Below are 17,952 nucleotides of genomic sequence, written 5' to 3' on the forward strand. Positions count from 1 at the left end.
CAAAAGCGTAAGTAAACGATAATATAGTTTTTTTTTTTGGCAATGAGATATGAAGCTCTTACACAAATGAAATTTTGTTGATGAGATGTGAGTAGGTTTTTTCTTGGGTTTCGTTGATGGGTTAATGGATCTTGGGTCTAGAAAATGTTGGGCTACGATTGGGGAAAGGCTCAAGTAGGTAGAGCAGAATTTATATATTGGATCGATTTGGATTTGATCGGTTTTCATCAACCAATCTGAAAATCGATCCAATCCAATTAAAATTTGCGGGTTTTTTTTCGGTTTTTGATTTTTCAGTTTATTCGGTTATCGATTTTTCAGTTCGTTCACCGCGTTTTGAATCGATTTGGATCAGTTGATGAAAACCCCTAGTTTCACCCCCTATTTGGATAAGAAATTATGCCATCCACCTCTATCTACCAATACCAAAATGACCACATGTCATCCCGCAACTTCCAGTATCCCTAACTTGTCCTCCTTGCTAACTAACTTCATTATGTTATTCGTTTATTAGACCATGTTGTTATCAGCCTTAGGCTGATTACTTGTGTAGACTATATTTTTAACCCTCCACATATACACAAACTTCAAACACACATGAAATACTCACCATTTTCATGTCATTTGTGCACAAAGTTTATGCGTTTGAAGCTTGTTTGATGCGACCCGTGTCTTCAAAAATATTTTTCAATTTTGGAAATTTAGTATTTTTTTAAACTTTGGGTCCACGTGGAATGTTTGATAAGGATGATTACCACGTGAGTTTGAATGTCAAGTTAAATATGATCAGGGATTTTATTAAGTTTCTTTAACAAGTTAGGCTAGGTGATCAGGGGTAAAATGGGCAAGTTAGTTCAATCACTAATTATAATGACCCTAACCTATAAATAAATGAATTAAAGTCACCTTTGATGAAAAATGAGTTAAGAATAACAGTTAAAGGATAAAAATATTAGTAGACAAAATTACCCAAAAGGTAAAAGTAAAAATAGAAACATAACTAGAAAAAATTCTAGTCCATTGGGTAAAGTTTGATAATTAATAAAGGTGACTAGATACCCAGTTGAATTTCACTTATCCTATGTAAGTGAAAAGTTTCAAAACATTCCTATTCTTCTTCGTCTTCCACGAGCGTTAACAGATGGAGGAAAAAAATGTTTTTGAGTGAAAATCTTCCAAAATTCATAGAGAGAGCTGGAGACCTCCAAATCACTATATTTCAAAGCCAAACTTGTGAGAAATTTCGAGAGGAACACATTGGTGCCCATATTTTCATGTGGGGTTCACTGAAGAGAGAGTTCTTCCTCCCCTAAGATTTGGGTTTCATGGAAAATATGGGTTTTGATGGAGCTTGAGGCCATGGGAGCTTGAAGTAAACTTTCTCCTTCATTCTTGGGTACATTGTGGTAAGGAATCACCTCTCTTTTCTTATTTCCATGAAATTTTAAGAATTATAAGTTTTGTGATGAATAGTGCACAAAAATTTGATGGTATAAATAGTTAGAGAGTGATTTGGATATAGCTTCCTTTGATAAATATGCTTATAATTGCTTCTTGATGAAAGACAAAAAAAGAAATCACTGTTTAGCTCACTATAAAAAATCATAGTTTTTGGCTATATGTCAACTTCGAAAATTTAATGGTATGAGTAGTTGGAGAGTGATTTGTAGGTGAGTCCCTTTGTTAAACATGCTTGGAATTAGTTCCCATAAAAGGAAAAATTATGAAATTGTCATTTAGAACACTTTCATAAATTTGACTCAAAATCAAGTGGATGTGTCTTGTATGTGTAGTCTTGAAAATTGAATTTGTTAGACTACTATATATGTACTGATTGTCTTCACATATTTGGAATAGGTTGTGATATTGTGAGAGATTGTGGTTGTGACCCCTTGGATACAAGTAATGCATTGGAGTATAGTGCTTGACAGGTAAGCTTTCGATTCTTGGGGTTAATCCCCCGTTTGTTCCACCAAACTCCGAGGGAGGGTGGTTCTTTTATATGGTATATGGATTATGAGTTGTTATATGATGCATGTATATATATATATATATATATGTATGTTTGTGTGCCACACAAAATAAGTTATCTTGTGTGTGATAAGAGGAGTTACCTTATGCGTAGTACAGGATGAGTTACCTTGTACGGGTATGTTGCAAGATAAGTTACCTTGCGTAACGCATACATGTTTTATTCTTTGGCCAGTAGGATTATATTATTGAACATTGCATTGTCATACATATTCTGATGCATGGATGGATATTTTATGTACTGTGATTATACCATAAGTGAGCTTAAGGGTGGAGGAGCCCTCCAAGGATCCCTAGCTTACTAAGGTAATTATATTATCTCACCCCGTGTTATGGGGATTACCATTTCAGGTACAGGAGCTGATGGTGTTGAGGTATCGCGTGGCAAGAGGTCAGATGAGAGATATTATCTGACATGATAGTATGATTTGATTGATATGATGATATGTATTTGGCATGGTTTTATTTTGGATATATATCTATATGCCATGTCATTATTTTGAGAGCATAGGGGATGTCTATGCCATGTTGATAGTTTATCTATTTTGTTAATTATGTCTGTATATGTCTAAGTTACTTATTTGATTACATCTCTTTTGGTTGGTTGGTGTAATCATGTAAGTAACCCTATGGATATTATTTTGAGACCTGTTATGTATGGGATAGCCTATGCCATAGATGGCTGGGTAATATGGTTTATGCCTGGATTATATTATATTGTCAGTTAGGTTGAAATTATCATGGTAGAAAATGTCCCCAGTGGTCCAAAATACAGACGAAATGTTGTCCGTTTTATTTTGGCCATGGAAGAGAAAAAAATTGCAATACATAAGGAAAAATAAAATTTATTCAGTTAGCTTCCGCATTAATTAAGTTGAGCATGTTGCGCTTACTATCATATGAATGTTAATTAACTGGCTGCAAACGGGGCGTTACATTTTATGGTATCAGAGCAGTTTTGAAAATGGAATTCCTTAATGTATTGCAGCTAATTGTTATGTTTATGAGTAGCTTTTAGAATTTTCTATGATGATGCATGTGTAAGAACTTAGTGTGGGTCTGATCAACTCATTCCTTTGTGTAACATGTGCAGATTCATGGCACCTCCTAAGACACCTCTGGCGATAGATGACGAACAGACAAATCCTACATTAGTTGCCTTGGTGAGACCCCAGAGTAATGTTGGGGCCACATCAGGACAACCTGATCTTATAGTTGTTGCTTTGGCTGGAGTGTAGCAGGAGTTGGCTACTTCTAAGCAAGCTAATGAGACTTGAATGAAGACAAATCGAGATGTAATTGCTGCCAATCAAATGTTGATGAACCAGATGATAGCTGAGTTGAGAGCCATGGGAGATGGTAGAGCGGGGAACCAGCCCCCACCACATACACTCATTCCATCTCCACATACTCTCCATGTCGAGCATGGGGATGCAGAGTGAAAGGCTAGTCATCATGGTGGTGTTATTATTCAGATTGGGCTGCAATCTATTCACACGATTGCAATGGAGAATGTTGAGGCTAGAGAGATGGCTAAATGCTTTCAGGAAGCATTAACCACCTACTTTTGAGGGTGATTATGACCCTATTGTTGCTGCTACATGGTTGCAGTATCTAGAGAGGATTTTTAGAATGATGGAGAGTCCGGATAATCAGAGACTGTTGTATGCCACATATATGTTGAAAGGTGATGCCAGTGATTGGTGGCTAAATACTTCTCGCCCATTAGAGCTGCAGGGTTATGCTATTACTTGACCTTTGTTTGAGAGGAACTTTCTTGACAAGTACTTTCCTTGAGATGCTAAGGAAATGAAGGAAGGTGAATATAATGATCTTGTGTAGGGTGAGATGTCCGTTGATGAATATCTGGCCAAATTTAATCAGTTGGCTAAAAGGATTTATCAACAATGTCGGTTGCAACCCTTTTTGGAAAACTGCAAAAGCATGAAATGCAACTAAATAGAAGAGCCAGAAGGGAGCAATCAAATTCAAAGAAGAAAAGTCTTGCATTAAAAGCAAAGGAAGAAACTGAAAGTGACAAGAGTTCAAGTGATGATGAAGAACTTGGACTTTTGGTCAACAAATTTAAAAAGTTGGTCAAGAGAAGAGGCTATCCAAGCAAGAGAAGCAATGCTGCCAATTTCAAGAAATTTAATGATAGCAAAAATCCTCCTCCCAACTATACATGCTTTGAGTGTGGAAAACAAGGGCATTTCAAGGCCGACTGCCCAGATGTGAAAAAGAAGAAGAAGGATAGAAAACCCAAGAAATTCATTAGAGGCAAGAGCAAATATAAGAAAACATACATGGCCATGGAAAGCGATGACACAAGCTCCTCAAGTTCTTCAAGTTCATCTTCTGAGGAGGAAGCAAACCTATGTATGATGGCAAGTATCAAAGAACTCATCGATTCTAAGTCGGAGATAAAATCTGAAACCTCTTATTGTTCTTCTAATTCCTCTAGTTCAATTAATTGTGAGCCTACCTATGATGAGCTAGTAAAAATTGCTAAAGGTTTGCTTACAATGAAAACAAAGCTAGATAAAGATCTTAAAAAGATTAAGCTAGAAAAAGAAGAGCTAGAATCAAAGGTGGCATGTTTAAATAATAAATTGGCTGATCTTATAAAGGAAAATGCATGCCTAAAAGATGAAATATTTGCTACGGATGAAACTGATTCGGATGATACCTTAAATTCTAACTCTTATGCTAAATGTATTGAGCTGTCCAAAGAGTTAGAGGAACTAAAACAAATTGTAAGTCGCATGACTAAAGGTAGGGTTTTTTGACCACTGTAGCCCTTATTTATTAATTAATTATCAAATTGACCTTGATTATAAACTATTTCAAAAATTTAACCTTTCTTACAAACATAACACCAATCTGCCCTTGTTTGACCGTTGACCATCACGCCTACCCGGGTATCCCCTCCCTACTCGGATATTTTTTGAAAATTTTACCTTGCCCGGGTAGTCAAGGGAATACCCTGGTATATTTCAAAAATCTAAAAAAATGGTTGAATTATTTACCCGGGTAGGGAGAGGGCTACCTGGGTAAATCTCATTTGTTCTTAAGTGGTCAGTATTATTATTAGCTGCCTTGAACTGTTTCCCTTTCTCGTAACCTTCAACAATTCTGGTGGTGCCTCTTTACCTGTTCGAGAATCGTTTTGCATTTCTATCTCAAACATACTTTATTTTGACGTGATTTCTCTTTTTGTTCCTCTAATATTATATTTAAATAATTGTAAGCAGTACTTATCATCAAATGTAATTTCTAATTTAAATATTTGCATATATTTAATTTTTCCTATTATTTTGTACGTTTTTATTGATGTTTTTGGTAATAAAAATTTAGGGTAAAGGTATGTTTCTCCTACAGATTACGATGACTCTTTTGGGTTAGCAAATATAGAAATAGAACCCCTTTAAAAGAAATTTTTTGCAGTCGAGGTTAAGTCATGCATTTGTCACAGGCGAACAACAATTGAGTGAGTCAACTTTCGTTGGTCAATTATATTTATGTATATTATTTTCATTTTATCTTTCTGGGAGTACTTATAGAAAAAAGGAAATAAAGATGAATCGTGTACCCAGTAGCCTCCCTACCCGGGTAAATAATTCAATCATTTTCCCAAATTTTTTAAATATACTAGGGTATCCCCTTCACTACCCAGGTAGGTAAAATTTTCAAAAAATATCCGGGTAGGGAGGGGGATACCCGGGTAGGCTTAATGGTCAACGGTCAAACAGGGGCAGATTGATGTTATGTTTGTAAGCAAGGTTAAATTTTTGAAATAGTTTATAATCAAGATCAATTTGATAATTAATTATTAAATAAGGGCTACAATGGTCAAAAAGCCCTAAGGGTAGAGATAATTTAAATGCTCTACTAGGTAGTCAAAGGGTTTCTTCTAGCAAGTTTGGGTTAGGATATGGTGATATCTTTAAGAGAACTGAATATGTACATGCTGGTCCCTCCAAATTCATGTCAAAATTGCCTTTTAAAAAATGCACATATTGTTGCCGAAAGGTCATATTGCCTATACATGTTACATAAGAAGATTTGGCCTGAAAGGTACAAATTTGATGTGGGTTCCTAAAGGTTCCATAGGCTTATCATCTTATTTTCCTTCTCCTACTAACACTAAAGGACCCATACGAGAATGAGTACCTAGATATATGAAATGATTTTGTAATGTAGGTATGCTTTAGAGCACAGAGCTCAAATTGGTATTTAGACAGTGGATGCTCAAAGCATATGACTGGAGACCCATCCAAGTTTACAAGCTTTATTAAGAAGAAACATGGATATGTCTCATATGGAGATAATAACAAAGGAAGGATTATCGGCTATGGCAACATCAAGACTGCATCAACTATTCAAATTGAAAATGTGTTGCTGGTTAAAGGTCTAAAGCACAATTTATTAAGCATTAGTCAACTCTGTGACAAAAACTATAAGGTATCTTTTAACTCTGACAAATGCATAATTGAATCTTTGGATGATGTGAATGCTAAGTTGATTGGTAATAGAACTAATAATATCTATATGCTTGACCTAGATAATGCATCTTCATCCAATTCAAAGTGTTTACTAGTTAGAGATAGTTATGCATGGCTTTGCCATAATCGAGTAGGTTATTTAAGCATGGATCAATTAAATAAGCTTGTATCCAAGAACTTAGTAGTTGGGCTGCCAAAGCTGAAATTTGACAAAAATAAGCTTTGTGATGCATGTGAAAAGGGTAAGTAGGTTAAAAGCTCTTTTACGAGTAAAAATATTGTCTTTACTTCAAAACTCCTGCAACTTTTGAACATGGATCTCTTCGGTCCAACTAGGACTAGAAATTTTGGTGGAAATTACTATGCTCATGTAATTGTAGATGACTACTCTAAGTATACATGGACTTTGTTTTTAACTCATAAAAATGATAATTTTAAGTCCTTTAAAAATATGGCCAAATTAGTTCAAAATGAAAAAGACTCTAAAATTGTTGCCTTGAGAAGTGATCATTATGGAGAGTTTGAAAACTCTCATTTTGAAAAATTCTGTAAGAAATACGGTATGTAACATAATTTCTCTACTTCAAGAACCCCACAACAAAACAGGATTGTAGAAAGGAAAAACATAACCTTAGAGGAGATTTCCCGCACTTTATTGAGTGAAAGCAATGTCTCTGAGCATTTCTGGGCAGATGCAATGAGTAATGCCTGCTATGTCTGTAATCGTGCTCTTTTTAGACCAATTTTGAAGAAAACACCATATGAGCTTTATAAAGGCAGAAAACCTAATATCTCTTATTTTCATGTATTTGGATGCAAGTGCTTTGTTCTAAACAATGGGAAAGATAACTTAGGTAAATTTGATGAAGGTATCTTTCTAGGTTATTCCTTGTCTAGAAAAGCATTTAGTATTTATAATAAGAGAACTAGAACTATAGAAGAGTCCATTCATGTTGTCTTTGATGAGTCAATAAATGCTACTAACCCTTTGCCGAGAAAGGATGTGTTTGATGATGAAAATGTAGAAAGTAAAGAGAAAAAGAAACCCGGATGCAATGAACAACAAGGAATAATCTACCCTCAACCATACAAAGCACAAAACCACAAGTCAGAAGAGATCACCCCATTGAGAATGTGATAGGTGATATTACACAGGGAATAACTACAAGAAGTTACTTTAAAAATTTGTGTATTCATTCAATTTTTGTGCCTCAAGTTGAGCCTGAGAACATTGAGGAGACAATAATTGATGAGCATTAGGTAATGGCTATGCATGAAAAGCGAAGGCAATTTGAAAGGAACAATGTGTGGGAATTAGTTCCCAAACCCTATAATCATAAAATTATTGGCACCAATGGGTTTTTCGCAATAAACTTGAAGAGAATGGCATTATAGTCATAAATAAGGCAAGGCTGGTTGCCAAAGGGTACAATCAAGAGGAAGGCATTGATTACGATGAGACCTTCGCTCCTGTTGCACGCCTTGAAGCAATTAGGCTTTTGCTAGCATACGCATGCATACATAATTTCAAATTATTTCAAATGGATGTGAAAAGTGCTTTTCTAAATGGTTTCATACAAGAAGAGGTTTATGTAGGCCAGCTCCCTAGTTTTGAAAACCATAGCTATCCTAACCATGTTTATAAGCTTAAAAAGGCTCTATATGGATTAAAACAAGCCCTTAGAGCATGGTATGATAGACTTAATAAATTTCTTTTGTCAAATGATTTTAAAATGGGTAAAGTTGACACTACATTATTCATAAAAACCAAGCATGATCATACTTTGTTAGTCCAAATATATGTGGATGATATTATTTTTGGATCGACTAACATAAGTCTTTGTGAAGAATTTTCTAGCATTATACAAAATGAGTTCGAGATGTCAATGATGGGAGAACTGAATTTCTTCCTTGGGCTGTATAATAAGAAAATGGAATTTTTATTAGCCAAGTGAAGTATTGCAAATCACTCCTTCAAAGGTTTAGGATGGAAAAGGCAAAGCCCATAGACACTCCAATGAGCTCAAGTATGTCCTTGCACAAAGATGAGAATGGTAAAGCTGTTGAGGTAACATTATATCGTGGTATGATAGGGTCTTTATTATATCTCACAGCTTCTAGGCTTGATATAATGTTTAGTGTTTGTTTGTGTGCTCAGTATCAATCAAATCCCAAGGAATCTCACTTGACTGCTGTCAAAAGGATTCTAAGGTATTTGGTAGGTACTTGTAATATGGGATTGTGGTATCCCAAAGGATCATCACTAAGTTTGGTTTAGCAAGAAGCATGTGAGTGTTTCACTCTTAACTACTGAGGCAAAGTATGTGGCTGCTACCTCATGTGTTGCACAAATCCTTTGGATGAAGCAACAATTGCTAGATTATGGGTTAAATTTAGAGAAAGTCCCAATCTTGTGTGGTAACACAAGTGCTATAAATCTAATAAAAAATCCTATAATGCACTCAAGGATTAAATACATAGACATTTGGCATCATTTTATTCGTGATCATGTTAATAATGGTAATGTTAGCATTGAATTCATTGAAACTACTAAGCAATTACCTGACATCTTCTCTAGACCTTTGCCTAGAGATAATTTTGTCAAACTTAGAACGGAACTAGGCTTGTATGATTCCACTGCATGACATTCACATGTGCATGTGATAACTTGTCATGATCTGCCATTATGTAGTCGTTTGTTAGTTGTATGATATTAAAATTTTGCTATGTTTAAAGTTGTTTTTGATGTATGACAAAAGGGGAGAAGAAAAATGCATAGATTTAGGGGGAGCAGATCACATTATAAATTTTTTTGTGTACTAACCTCTATTTCAAGATAGTTGACATCATAAAAAAAAGGGAGAATGAAGATATTATATTTTGATGATGAACAATGTGTTGAAATAGGTCTTGTTGTGTAGTTGTTTTTATTTGATGTATAGGTATCAAGAAAATATTTGGAGAAGCAAGGACTGCACTTGATCAAGACAATTTAAAGAAAGTGAAGATATTTTTTTAATAGCCTATAATCAAGCTTAATCAATTAATTTTATATCATGAGCTTGCTTCTAGGATTGCATCATGTGCATATAATTTTTGTGTGTGTGAAATTGAATTCTGTTTAACTTGTTCATTGTTTTTATATTAAGATGCACTTTCTAAAACAGTGTAATTAGTTTTCTTTAAGAAAATAATAATAATATAAAAATATGTTGTTATCTATTAAAAATATGTTAGTAGGCCCAAAATAAAAAAAAGAAGCCCATATAATCTTTTGTTCCCTAAATCAGTTTGCTCAACTATTCTTATCAAGATACACCATTTTGCTTTTCAATTTTTCTGAGAACATGAAAAACCTAGCAGAGAAAAAGTGAAAGAGAGAGTGAGAAAGAAAAATTTCAGCAATAGTAGAAGAAAGAGATTAAGAGCAGAAATGTGAGATCAAGAGGAAGAAGAGTCAAATTGATAGTGAATAGTGCAAGAAGAGATTCAAGAAAAAGAGGACCTAGATCGAAGAAAAAGATCTCTACTAAGAAGGCTTAGGCCATGAAGGCCAAAGCCTGGCCTAATTACACCCCTACGTGCTTTGTTCCGAAAAGCCCAAGTCTATGCCAAAAATGTTCAATTTGGCATCGCCTAATAGTATAATACAAGTCTAACTGTTAGCCTGACTTGGCCCATTAATAAAAAAACAAATGGCTTAGCCTGGCTCGTTGGCCTATTAATTTTTAACTTACAAGCAAAACCATGAATCAACTTCACAAAATATTCGAAATCTATTGTTTAAACAAAAATCACAATTTCAACATCCAAACAGAACCATGAATCACAATAACAACTCATCATAATCTGCATTTAAGTCACTTTCATAAGCAAAATACTCAAAATAAATAACATATATTTCATCAAATCCAACAAACCAATCCATATTATGTCAGATAAAATAAGTACATGAATCCAACAAATACATCATGATGCTTGTATAAGTTGGCAAAAAAATTGCAAATGTAGAAAACAAAAAACAAGATTAAAGAATAAAAAGAAACAAAAATTAAGAAACAAAAAACCTTTTAATATATTCATAGCGGCAATCTCACATGCTAAGATGTTGGTTTCTCCTACATAAGAAATATAGTCAGATTTTTATTAAAGTTTAATCAAATATAATTAAATTATAAAATAATTTTAATATATTCATAAGCTACTGTAAAGATCGGTACAGATCTTATGCCCCTTCCAAAGGTGGTATTGGTGGGGATTGAACCTAGGTCCTTCCACCACATACTCAACTCACATGCATCAACTGAGATATCACCATCTGGTACTACTATTAATAATATTATTTTATTTTATTTAAAATAAATAATATGATATAGGCCGGCATGTAGGCTTATAGGTCTGACATATAAAAAAAGCCTATGATCTGCTTTCTAAATAGACCTTTTTAAAAGCTCGAGCCTGTTTTATTTGACTTTATGTAATAGGCTGAGCCTGACCTAATATAGGCCAGGCCGTAAGCCCCTGTAGGCCGGTCTGAACCACTTTCATCCCTAATCATAGAGGTGTAAATAGGCTAGGCTAGGTTAGACTTTAACTTAAAAAGCCCAGGCCTGTGTAAAAAATATTGGGTTTGGCCTAGCCTGTTAGCCTGTGTACGCCCTAAATTACAAGTCTGGTATGACTTATATTTAAAATTTAAAGCTTTGGCCTAGGCCTGTTAGCCTATTTAAACCTATTAAACATTCAATAATTAAAAGAATAACTAAAACAATATTACTTTATTATTCTAAATTATTAAAAGAATAAATTTATTATTTTATTTAAAATAGATAATATGACATAGGCCGGCCTGTACACTTATAGGCCCGACATGTACAAAAAACTTATGACTTATTTTCTAAATAAATTTTTTTTAAAAGCCTAAACCTATTTTATTTTACTATTTGTAATAGGCCAAGTCTGGCTTAATATAGACTAGGCCGTAGGCCCCTGTAAGCCGACCTAGCCCATTTACACTTCTACCTACTCACACACTTTATTTATATATAAGAAATAAAATTATCTCCTACAATATGAGATATAATAATTCCTAGCATTGCTAGCATGGCCTCATCTCTAAACTGGGGATTAGTTCTACTCAATTTTTCTTATCTCGGGTTACGTATTTGGTAAATTACCATTTTACTCTTCTTATGCAATTTGACCATAATTTCAGGATTTTCACTAATCCTACCCTTTAAACCACATTTATAATTTCGTTTTATTTTCCTTTTGTGTTAAAAAATAAAAGATATAATAATTCCTATAAGTTAAAAAAACATTTTTTGTTACCATTTTCAGTTTTCACTAATAATCATAAAATATCTATTTTTATTTTATTTTGTGTTTTTAAAGATTTATTCATAAATGCTGTACAAATATTTAAAAATAAGAAATAAATTGAAAATAAAGTAATATTTTTAATAGTAACTAATAAAAACAAAAAAGTAAAAAAAAAAACACAAATCGTACATTTTATAAAAATAAAAATTGATCTAAATTAATTAGTTTTTAAACTTCAAACAAAAAAATATTTTGGGTTTTTGAAAATGGAAAACTATTTATGTCATTGGTGGTACAGAAATAGTTTTGTCTGTCAAAAAAAAAAAAAATTATTTTACCAGCTCCGACGTTGAATCCTAGTATATTTTATTTTATTTTTTTAAATTTGTGAATCTTGCTTTTTTACATTGTTTCTCCGCCGGAAAAACTGAAAAAAAAAAGAAACTTAAAAACATTGAAAAAATAAAACATATTTGCAGATTAAAAGCATTTGCCTCCATTTCACAGAGATAGAACAGTTCAGCGAGAGAAAGGAAGAGGTGGACATGAATAGCATCAATCTATGGCCGAACTCTAATCCCATGATTTTGCCGTATCGTTCAACATCTCCGATACTTAACGTTGTCAATGGTGTTCCTCCTTTTCCTTCTTCAGTTCGGTCTTATTGTTCTCTAACTCAACACCCTCTCAGGTTAGGTCTTCTTCCTTGAGTTTCTCTCTGTCATAAGCACACGCATTTTCCTCACACTATAGTATAATAGATTAACACGTAATTGTTATTGCTCCAGGTACGCTGTGCTTGGTGCTGGATTCGCTGGCCTCTCAGTGGTTTGGCATTTGTTGAAGGTTCTTTTTTTTTTCTAATTCATGTTCTTCAGCTAATGTTAATGTATGCTTTTTTATGCTCTCTTTTGTTGTATTTTTTTAGCAATATTTGTTTTTTCTTTCACTTAAAGTGTATTTATAGACACTGACATACTTGTACATTACCCACATATTGTCTGTCAGCAACTGATTTGATAATTTTTTTTTGGGGGGTGAAAATTAATCTTGCAGCACAGTCCTAAGGAGTTGAATCTAAGAATTGATATATATGATGAAGTGGGCATTGGGGGTGGTGCTTCTGGAATTTCTGGAGGTCTTCTTCACCCTTATTCTCCAAAAGGTTTCTCATTTTCTTGTTGAAATATGTCCTACTGTGGAGTGTGGAGGATATAGTGGAATATTATTTTCTACTGATGTCATATGTTGTGCTACGTTTTCCTATGGAGTCTTCTGATGGGTTAATGGTATTGTAGTTAAGCTTCTTTGGGAGGGTGCTCAGTGTTGGAAAGAAAGCATAAAGCTTTTGAGAATTGCTGAAGAAGCTAGTGTCTCCAAGGACTGCCAAATTGGAGAATCTGCTGAAGATATGAAAGCTTTTGTTGCTCACAAAAGGTTTTTTTGATTGTTCATTTTATATAAACTGAAAACTGTCAATTGTCACACCCACCCCCTTCCAACTCTCTCAATTTTTATTCTTCTTTTGAACACTGCATATTACTGTGGTTTTGCATTTACATTCTCCATTGGAGTCTTAGTTGCTTTATACTGCTGATGATCAGCTGATTTCAGGGGCATCTTAAGACCAGCAATGGATATGAAGAATATGACCAAGTTGAATGATGTAATCTCTCTGATTTAATAGATTCCAGAAATATTGGCTATTTGACTGGGGTTTCTTACCGATAATCTGCCTTTATGTGATTAGAATGTCAAGACTTACCTTCCTAGCTGTAGAGTAGAAACACTTAATAACGAAGAGGCTCAATGTCTTTTACCCGGTGTATGTTTACCATTCAACACAGCTTTCTTTATGCCTGAAGGTCTAAATATTGATTCTCAAAACTATCTTCAGGTTTGGATGAGTAATACATAGTTTTTTTTGATTATTTAATGTCTATGTTTTTCTTTTTCCTAGGTTTCTTTCATTCATCTTGATAATTCTATTAGGCACTTTTCCAAGCATGCAAAAATTTGGTGAAAGAATCCTACACTCTTAATTCTGGACAGAAACAGCTCAATTTACTCAAAAAATCTGTCCATAGACTTTTTGAGTTTGAAGGTATTGATGCATTGCTATTCTTTTGTTCTTTTGTAGTTTTATGCAGTTTGTTGATCTTTGACTGCAAACTTACTAAAGTTTTTAATCTGACACCTTTTGCTTTATCCTTTAAATTATGTGAATGTAACAGTTTAAATTTAGCATTTTTTTGCTAGAAAATGTAACTCAATAAAGGATGAGCAATCATAAATAATGGAAAGCTTGAATTCAAGACTTCCCAAAATATCTTCTTTTCTTCACCTAAGTCAAACTCTAATGCATAGCCCTTTTTCTGTGGGTAACTAAAAGAATTGGTGATTATGGACTCATCAACTTAGACTATATTGTTAAATTGGTCAAAACATAATGAAAGAGGCTTTCTGACACAAAGGATAATTTTATCTTAATATGAGGACAATGGTGAATCTGTAATTTCCGAATCTCAAGGAGACACATGTAACACAAGAAAAAGTATTGGCAATTTTTGTGTGGAATAAGTTTTAACACTTTTGAATCACTTGAAATTTAGAGATAAAAATTTGGTAGGATGATTTGTGTCTATAACTAACTTAGTCTCTATATATATTAGTGCTGGTTTTGATTAGAATGATTCAATCCTTGATATATATATATATATATATATATAATCCTAATTGATTCTATAGTATGCACACGATATCCTACTATAAATACCTACGATATTCTAACACTCCCCCTAAGATGGTGTGTATATATCATATTTTCCAAGCTTATTACGTCTATGGTTGACTTGAAGACCCCCTAAGAGCCTTAGTGAAAATATTTGCAAATTGGTCGTGGAAGTCTACAAATGCTCTCGATCTGCGTAGACTAAATTTTCTCTTGAGCAAAGTATGTGCTTAGTCTTTTTATGAAAAATAGGATTTGTGGATATATGCAATGCAACCTAATTGTTACAAATTAGCTTAATTGGTTGTGCTCAACAAATGTTCAATTCTTTGAGCAACTATTTTAACCAAATGAGTTCACAAGTTGCGATTCCCATTGCTCGATAGTCAACGTATACACTTGATTTTGCAATCTCAATTTGCTTGTTACTTTCCCATGAGATCATGTTTCCTCACCCTGTCCCCCCTCCAAAAATAAAATAAAAATTGGCTTACCACATTCACAACAAAGGAGATATATGGTCTTGTTATCGTAAGATAATTTAATTTTCTGATCAACCTTCGATAATGACCAAGGCTGGTCAACAACTCTCCATATCTTGATAGAAGTTTGACACTGGGATCCTTAGGCGTATTAATGAGTTTGCATCCCTATCATGTTGATTTCTTCGAAGATGTGTAAACCATACTTTCTCTGAGAAATGGAGATATCATGTATTAATATGCCACCTCGATACCCAAGAAATATCAGAGCATGTCGAGATTGTTAGTCTGAAAATGTTTGAATTAGTGTTGCTTCAATTGTCCAATGCCAACTGGATCACTGCCAGTAATGATGATGTCATCCGCATAAACAAGGTAGATGAATTGATGAGGAGATTGATGCCGATAAAAATCAGAATAATCGGCTTAACTATGACTCATGTTGAATTCTTGAACAACTACACCGAGCTGTTAAATCAGGATTGAAGTGTTTGTTTCAAGCCACAAAGTGATTTGTGAAGCTTGCACACCAATTCAACCTCCCCTTGAGTGACAAATCTGGGCAGTTTTCCATATAAATTTCCTCCTTTAAATTACCATGGAGAAAGGCATTCGTGATGTCCAGTTGATAGAGAGGCCAATGAGAAATAGTGGTTAAGGCTAAGAAAATCCAAACAAAGTCTATTTTAGCAGCAAGAAAAGTTTCATTGAAATCAAGACCAAAGATTTGAGTGTAACCTTTGACGACCAAACAAGCATTCAACCTATCATTATAGCCATCTGGACCAACTTTAAGAATATATACCCAACAAAAAACCAAGACAGGTCTTCTTGCAGATTTAGGAAGAAGATACCATGTGCCATTAGAGTGCAAGGCAGACATCTCATCAATCCATTGCTTGGCTCCAACCTAGATGAGGTAGTACTTCACATGTGGTTTTAGGAATGGGCACGAAGGAAAAACTAGAAACAAAGGTAGAATGGATGAAGAAAGACGGTCATGACTAAGAAAAGCATAAAATGGATGATGATTACAAGTAGATGTATACCTTTTCAAAGAGTGATAGTTGGACTTTCTAATGCAGTAGCCATGGTAAAAGGGAACAACAGGTAAAGGCGATGAGTCATCGGAAACAATGTCTAACATAGGGCTAGCACTAGTGTGTGGTTAAGGGCGACTAGTAGTGTGTTCTCTCCCTCTAAAACTAGAGGTCTCCAAAACTGAACCCCCATGTCATCCTCTCCCTCTCCTTATAACCTACATCTGACCATTCCATTAAAGGCCTAACTACTATAAATAACTAATTCTAACTACCTCAACTGATTGTGGCTGGGTCCGTTTGGTTCATTGGGCATTTCTTTGTCTCTTCTAGCATGGACTTTCATAATTGAGGGTCGGCTGCTAACACATTGTTTTTAATTAGTTGCCAGTGTCCATAATTCCTCAGACAGGAGATTATGGCATCCTAACTTGCAAAGGCATTGTTGGGCTGAGCCGGTTCTATGAAATTCTTTTTCGGCTCATTAGTGAGAAGATTCCTCTTTTTTTGAAGTGTCTGACGTGAAAATCATGTTTCAATGATACTCATACCAACAGCTTTGAAATATTTTTGCTTGCCTTATTTTGTGATAGCTTTAGCTTATAAGTCATGAGCATACTTTTGGCAGAACTTTTTGTTGTTCAAGACTATGATTAAATATCTTCCATGTCTCAGGGGAGTATGATGCAGTCATCATATGCCTAGGTGCCAAAGTGAACATGCTTCCCGAGATCTCTGGGAGGCTTCCTTTGAGGACATGTAGGGGTGTCATTGCTCATCTGGAACTGGCTGATGATATAAGGTAAAGTTTAATGTTCTGCCTTGCATATGCTATCAATCTGAAAAAACTACACTTGTACCATTGATGTCTCATGAAATGACTATTGAGCTGTATTCTGTTTCAAGAGCATTATTTTCTGGGAAAGGGCCTTTTATGGCCTACAATATGCTATTGAGATTGCTTCAATGTCACATCATATCCCATTTATTTGAGAAATTTCTGGCCTTGTTTTCCAGTGGTTATCCCGAGCATGGGCCGTCCATATTATCAGATGCCTGGATTGCTGTTCAGGGCCCTCGTAGTCTAAATGTGGGCTCAACGTGGGAGTGGAAATCCATGAATTCATCACCAAATGTTTCAAACGATGAAGCTTCAAAAGCTCTTCTACAGCTTCTGCCAAAGGCATCTGCCATTTATCCTAGAATAAAGGATTGGGTTTTCACTGGAGCAAGAGCTGGTCTGAGGGCAATGCCACCACTCACTCCCCTTGGATCACTTCCACTTTTGGGTTGTATCAATGATGTCATTGGCAGTAATAATACTTGTAAATATTGGTTATTTGGAGGGCTAGGTTCAAGAGGATTGTTATACCATGGTTGGTTAGGTAATTTGATGGCACATGCTGTGCTTTCTAGTACTGAAGAAGTAATTCCATCTGAGTTGACTTCTTGGAAAAATTCTAAACCCAATATTTAGCATTTTACTATCAATACAATATGGCATTGTTGAATTTAGTAAATAAATTTTCCTGCTCTTTTAGAACACGGATAATTTTTTTTTTTTTGGAACAATTATCTTTTATTGCTTAAAACAATTTTCATATTTATAAACATTTCAAACTGTAATTATAACTCGTACAAATTGCGGAAACATCTAATATCGCTTAAACATATCATACCATAATGAAATTCCTATAAACAACATGGCTTCACATGACAATGAAGATAGATAATCACACAAGGTGATAATCCCCTACCAACGTAGCCCAAACAAAACAGACAGAGCTACGTTTATTTTTCAAACATCTAGGGATAATCCCACGGGATATCTCAACCTGATA

General features: G+C 34.5%; 1 protein-coding gene across 1 annotated transcript; it reads left to right on the top strand.

Annotated features, from left to right (window-relative positions):
- The first annotated feature begins 12,372 nt into the window (after positions 1–12,372).
- LOC133296207 (uncharacterized) lies at positions 12,373–17,590 on the top strand. The gene is made up of 9 exons (XM_061495160.1): positions 12,373–12,549; positions 12,647–12,704; positions 12,915–13,023; positions 13,157–13,295; positions 13,473–13,524; positions 13,609–13,755; positions 13,851–13,962; positions 16,787–16,913; positions 17,129–17,590. Exons 1-9 carry the CDS (start codon positions 12,404–12,406, stop codon positions 17,586–17,588), a joined length of 1,350 nt encoding a protein of 449 aa, XP_061351144.1. The 5' UTR covers positions 12,373–12,403; the 3' UTR covers positions 17,589–17,590.
- Positions 17,591–17,952: the final 362 nt, after the last annotated feature.

Source organism: Gastrolobium bilobum, unplaced genomic scaffold, assembly GCF_033153095.1.
Source record: "Gastrolobium bilobum isolate Gb01-03AN ecotype WA unplaced genomic scaffold, APGP_CSIRO_Gbil_v1 utg27986, whole genome shotgun sequence".
NCBI lineage: Eukaryota > Viridiplantae > Streptophyta > Magnoliopsida > Fabales > Fabaceae > Gastrolobium > Gastrolobium bilobum.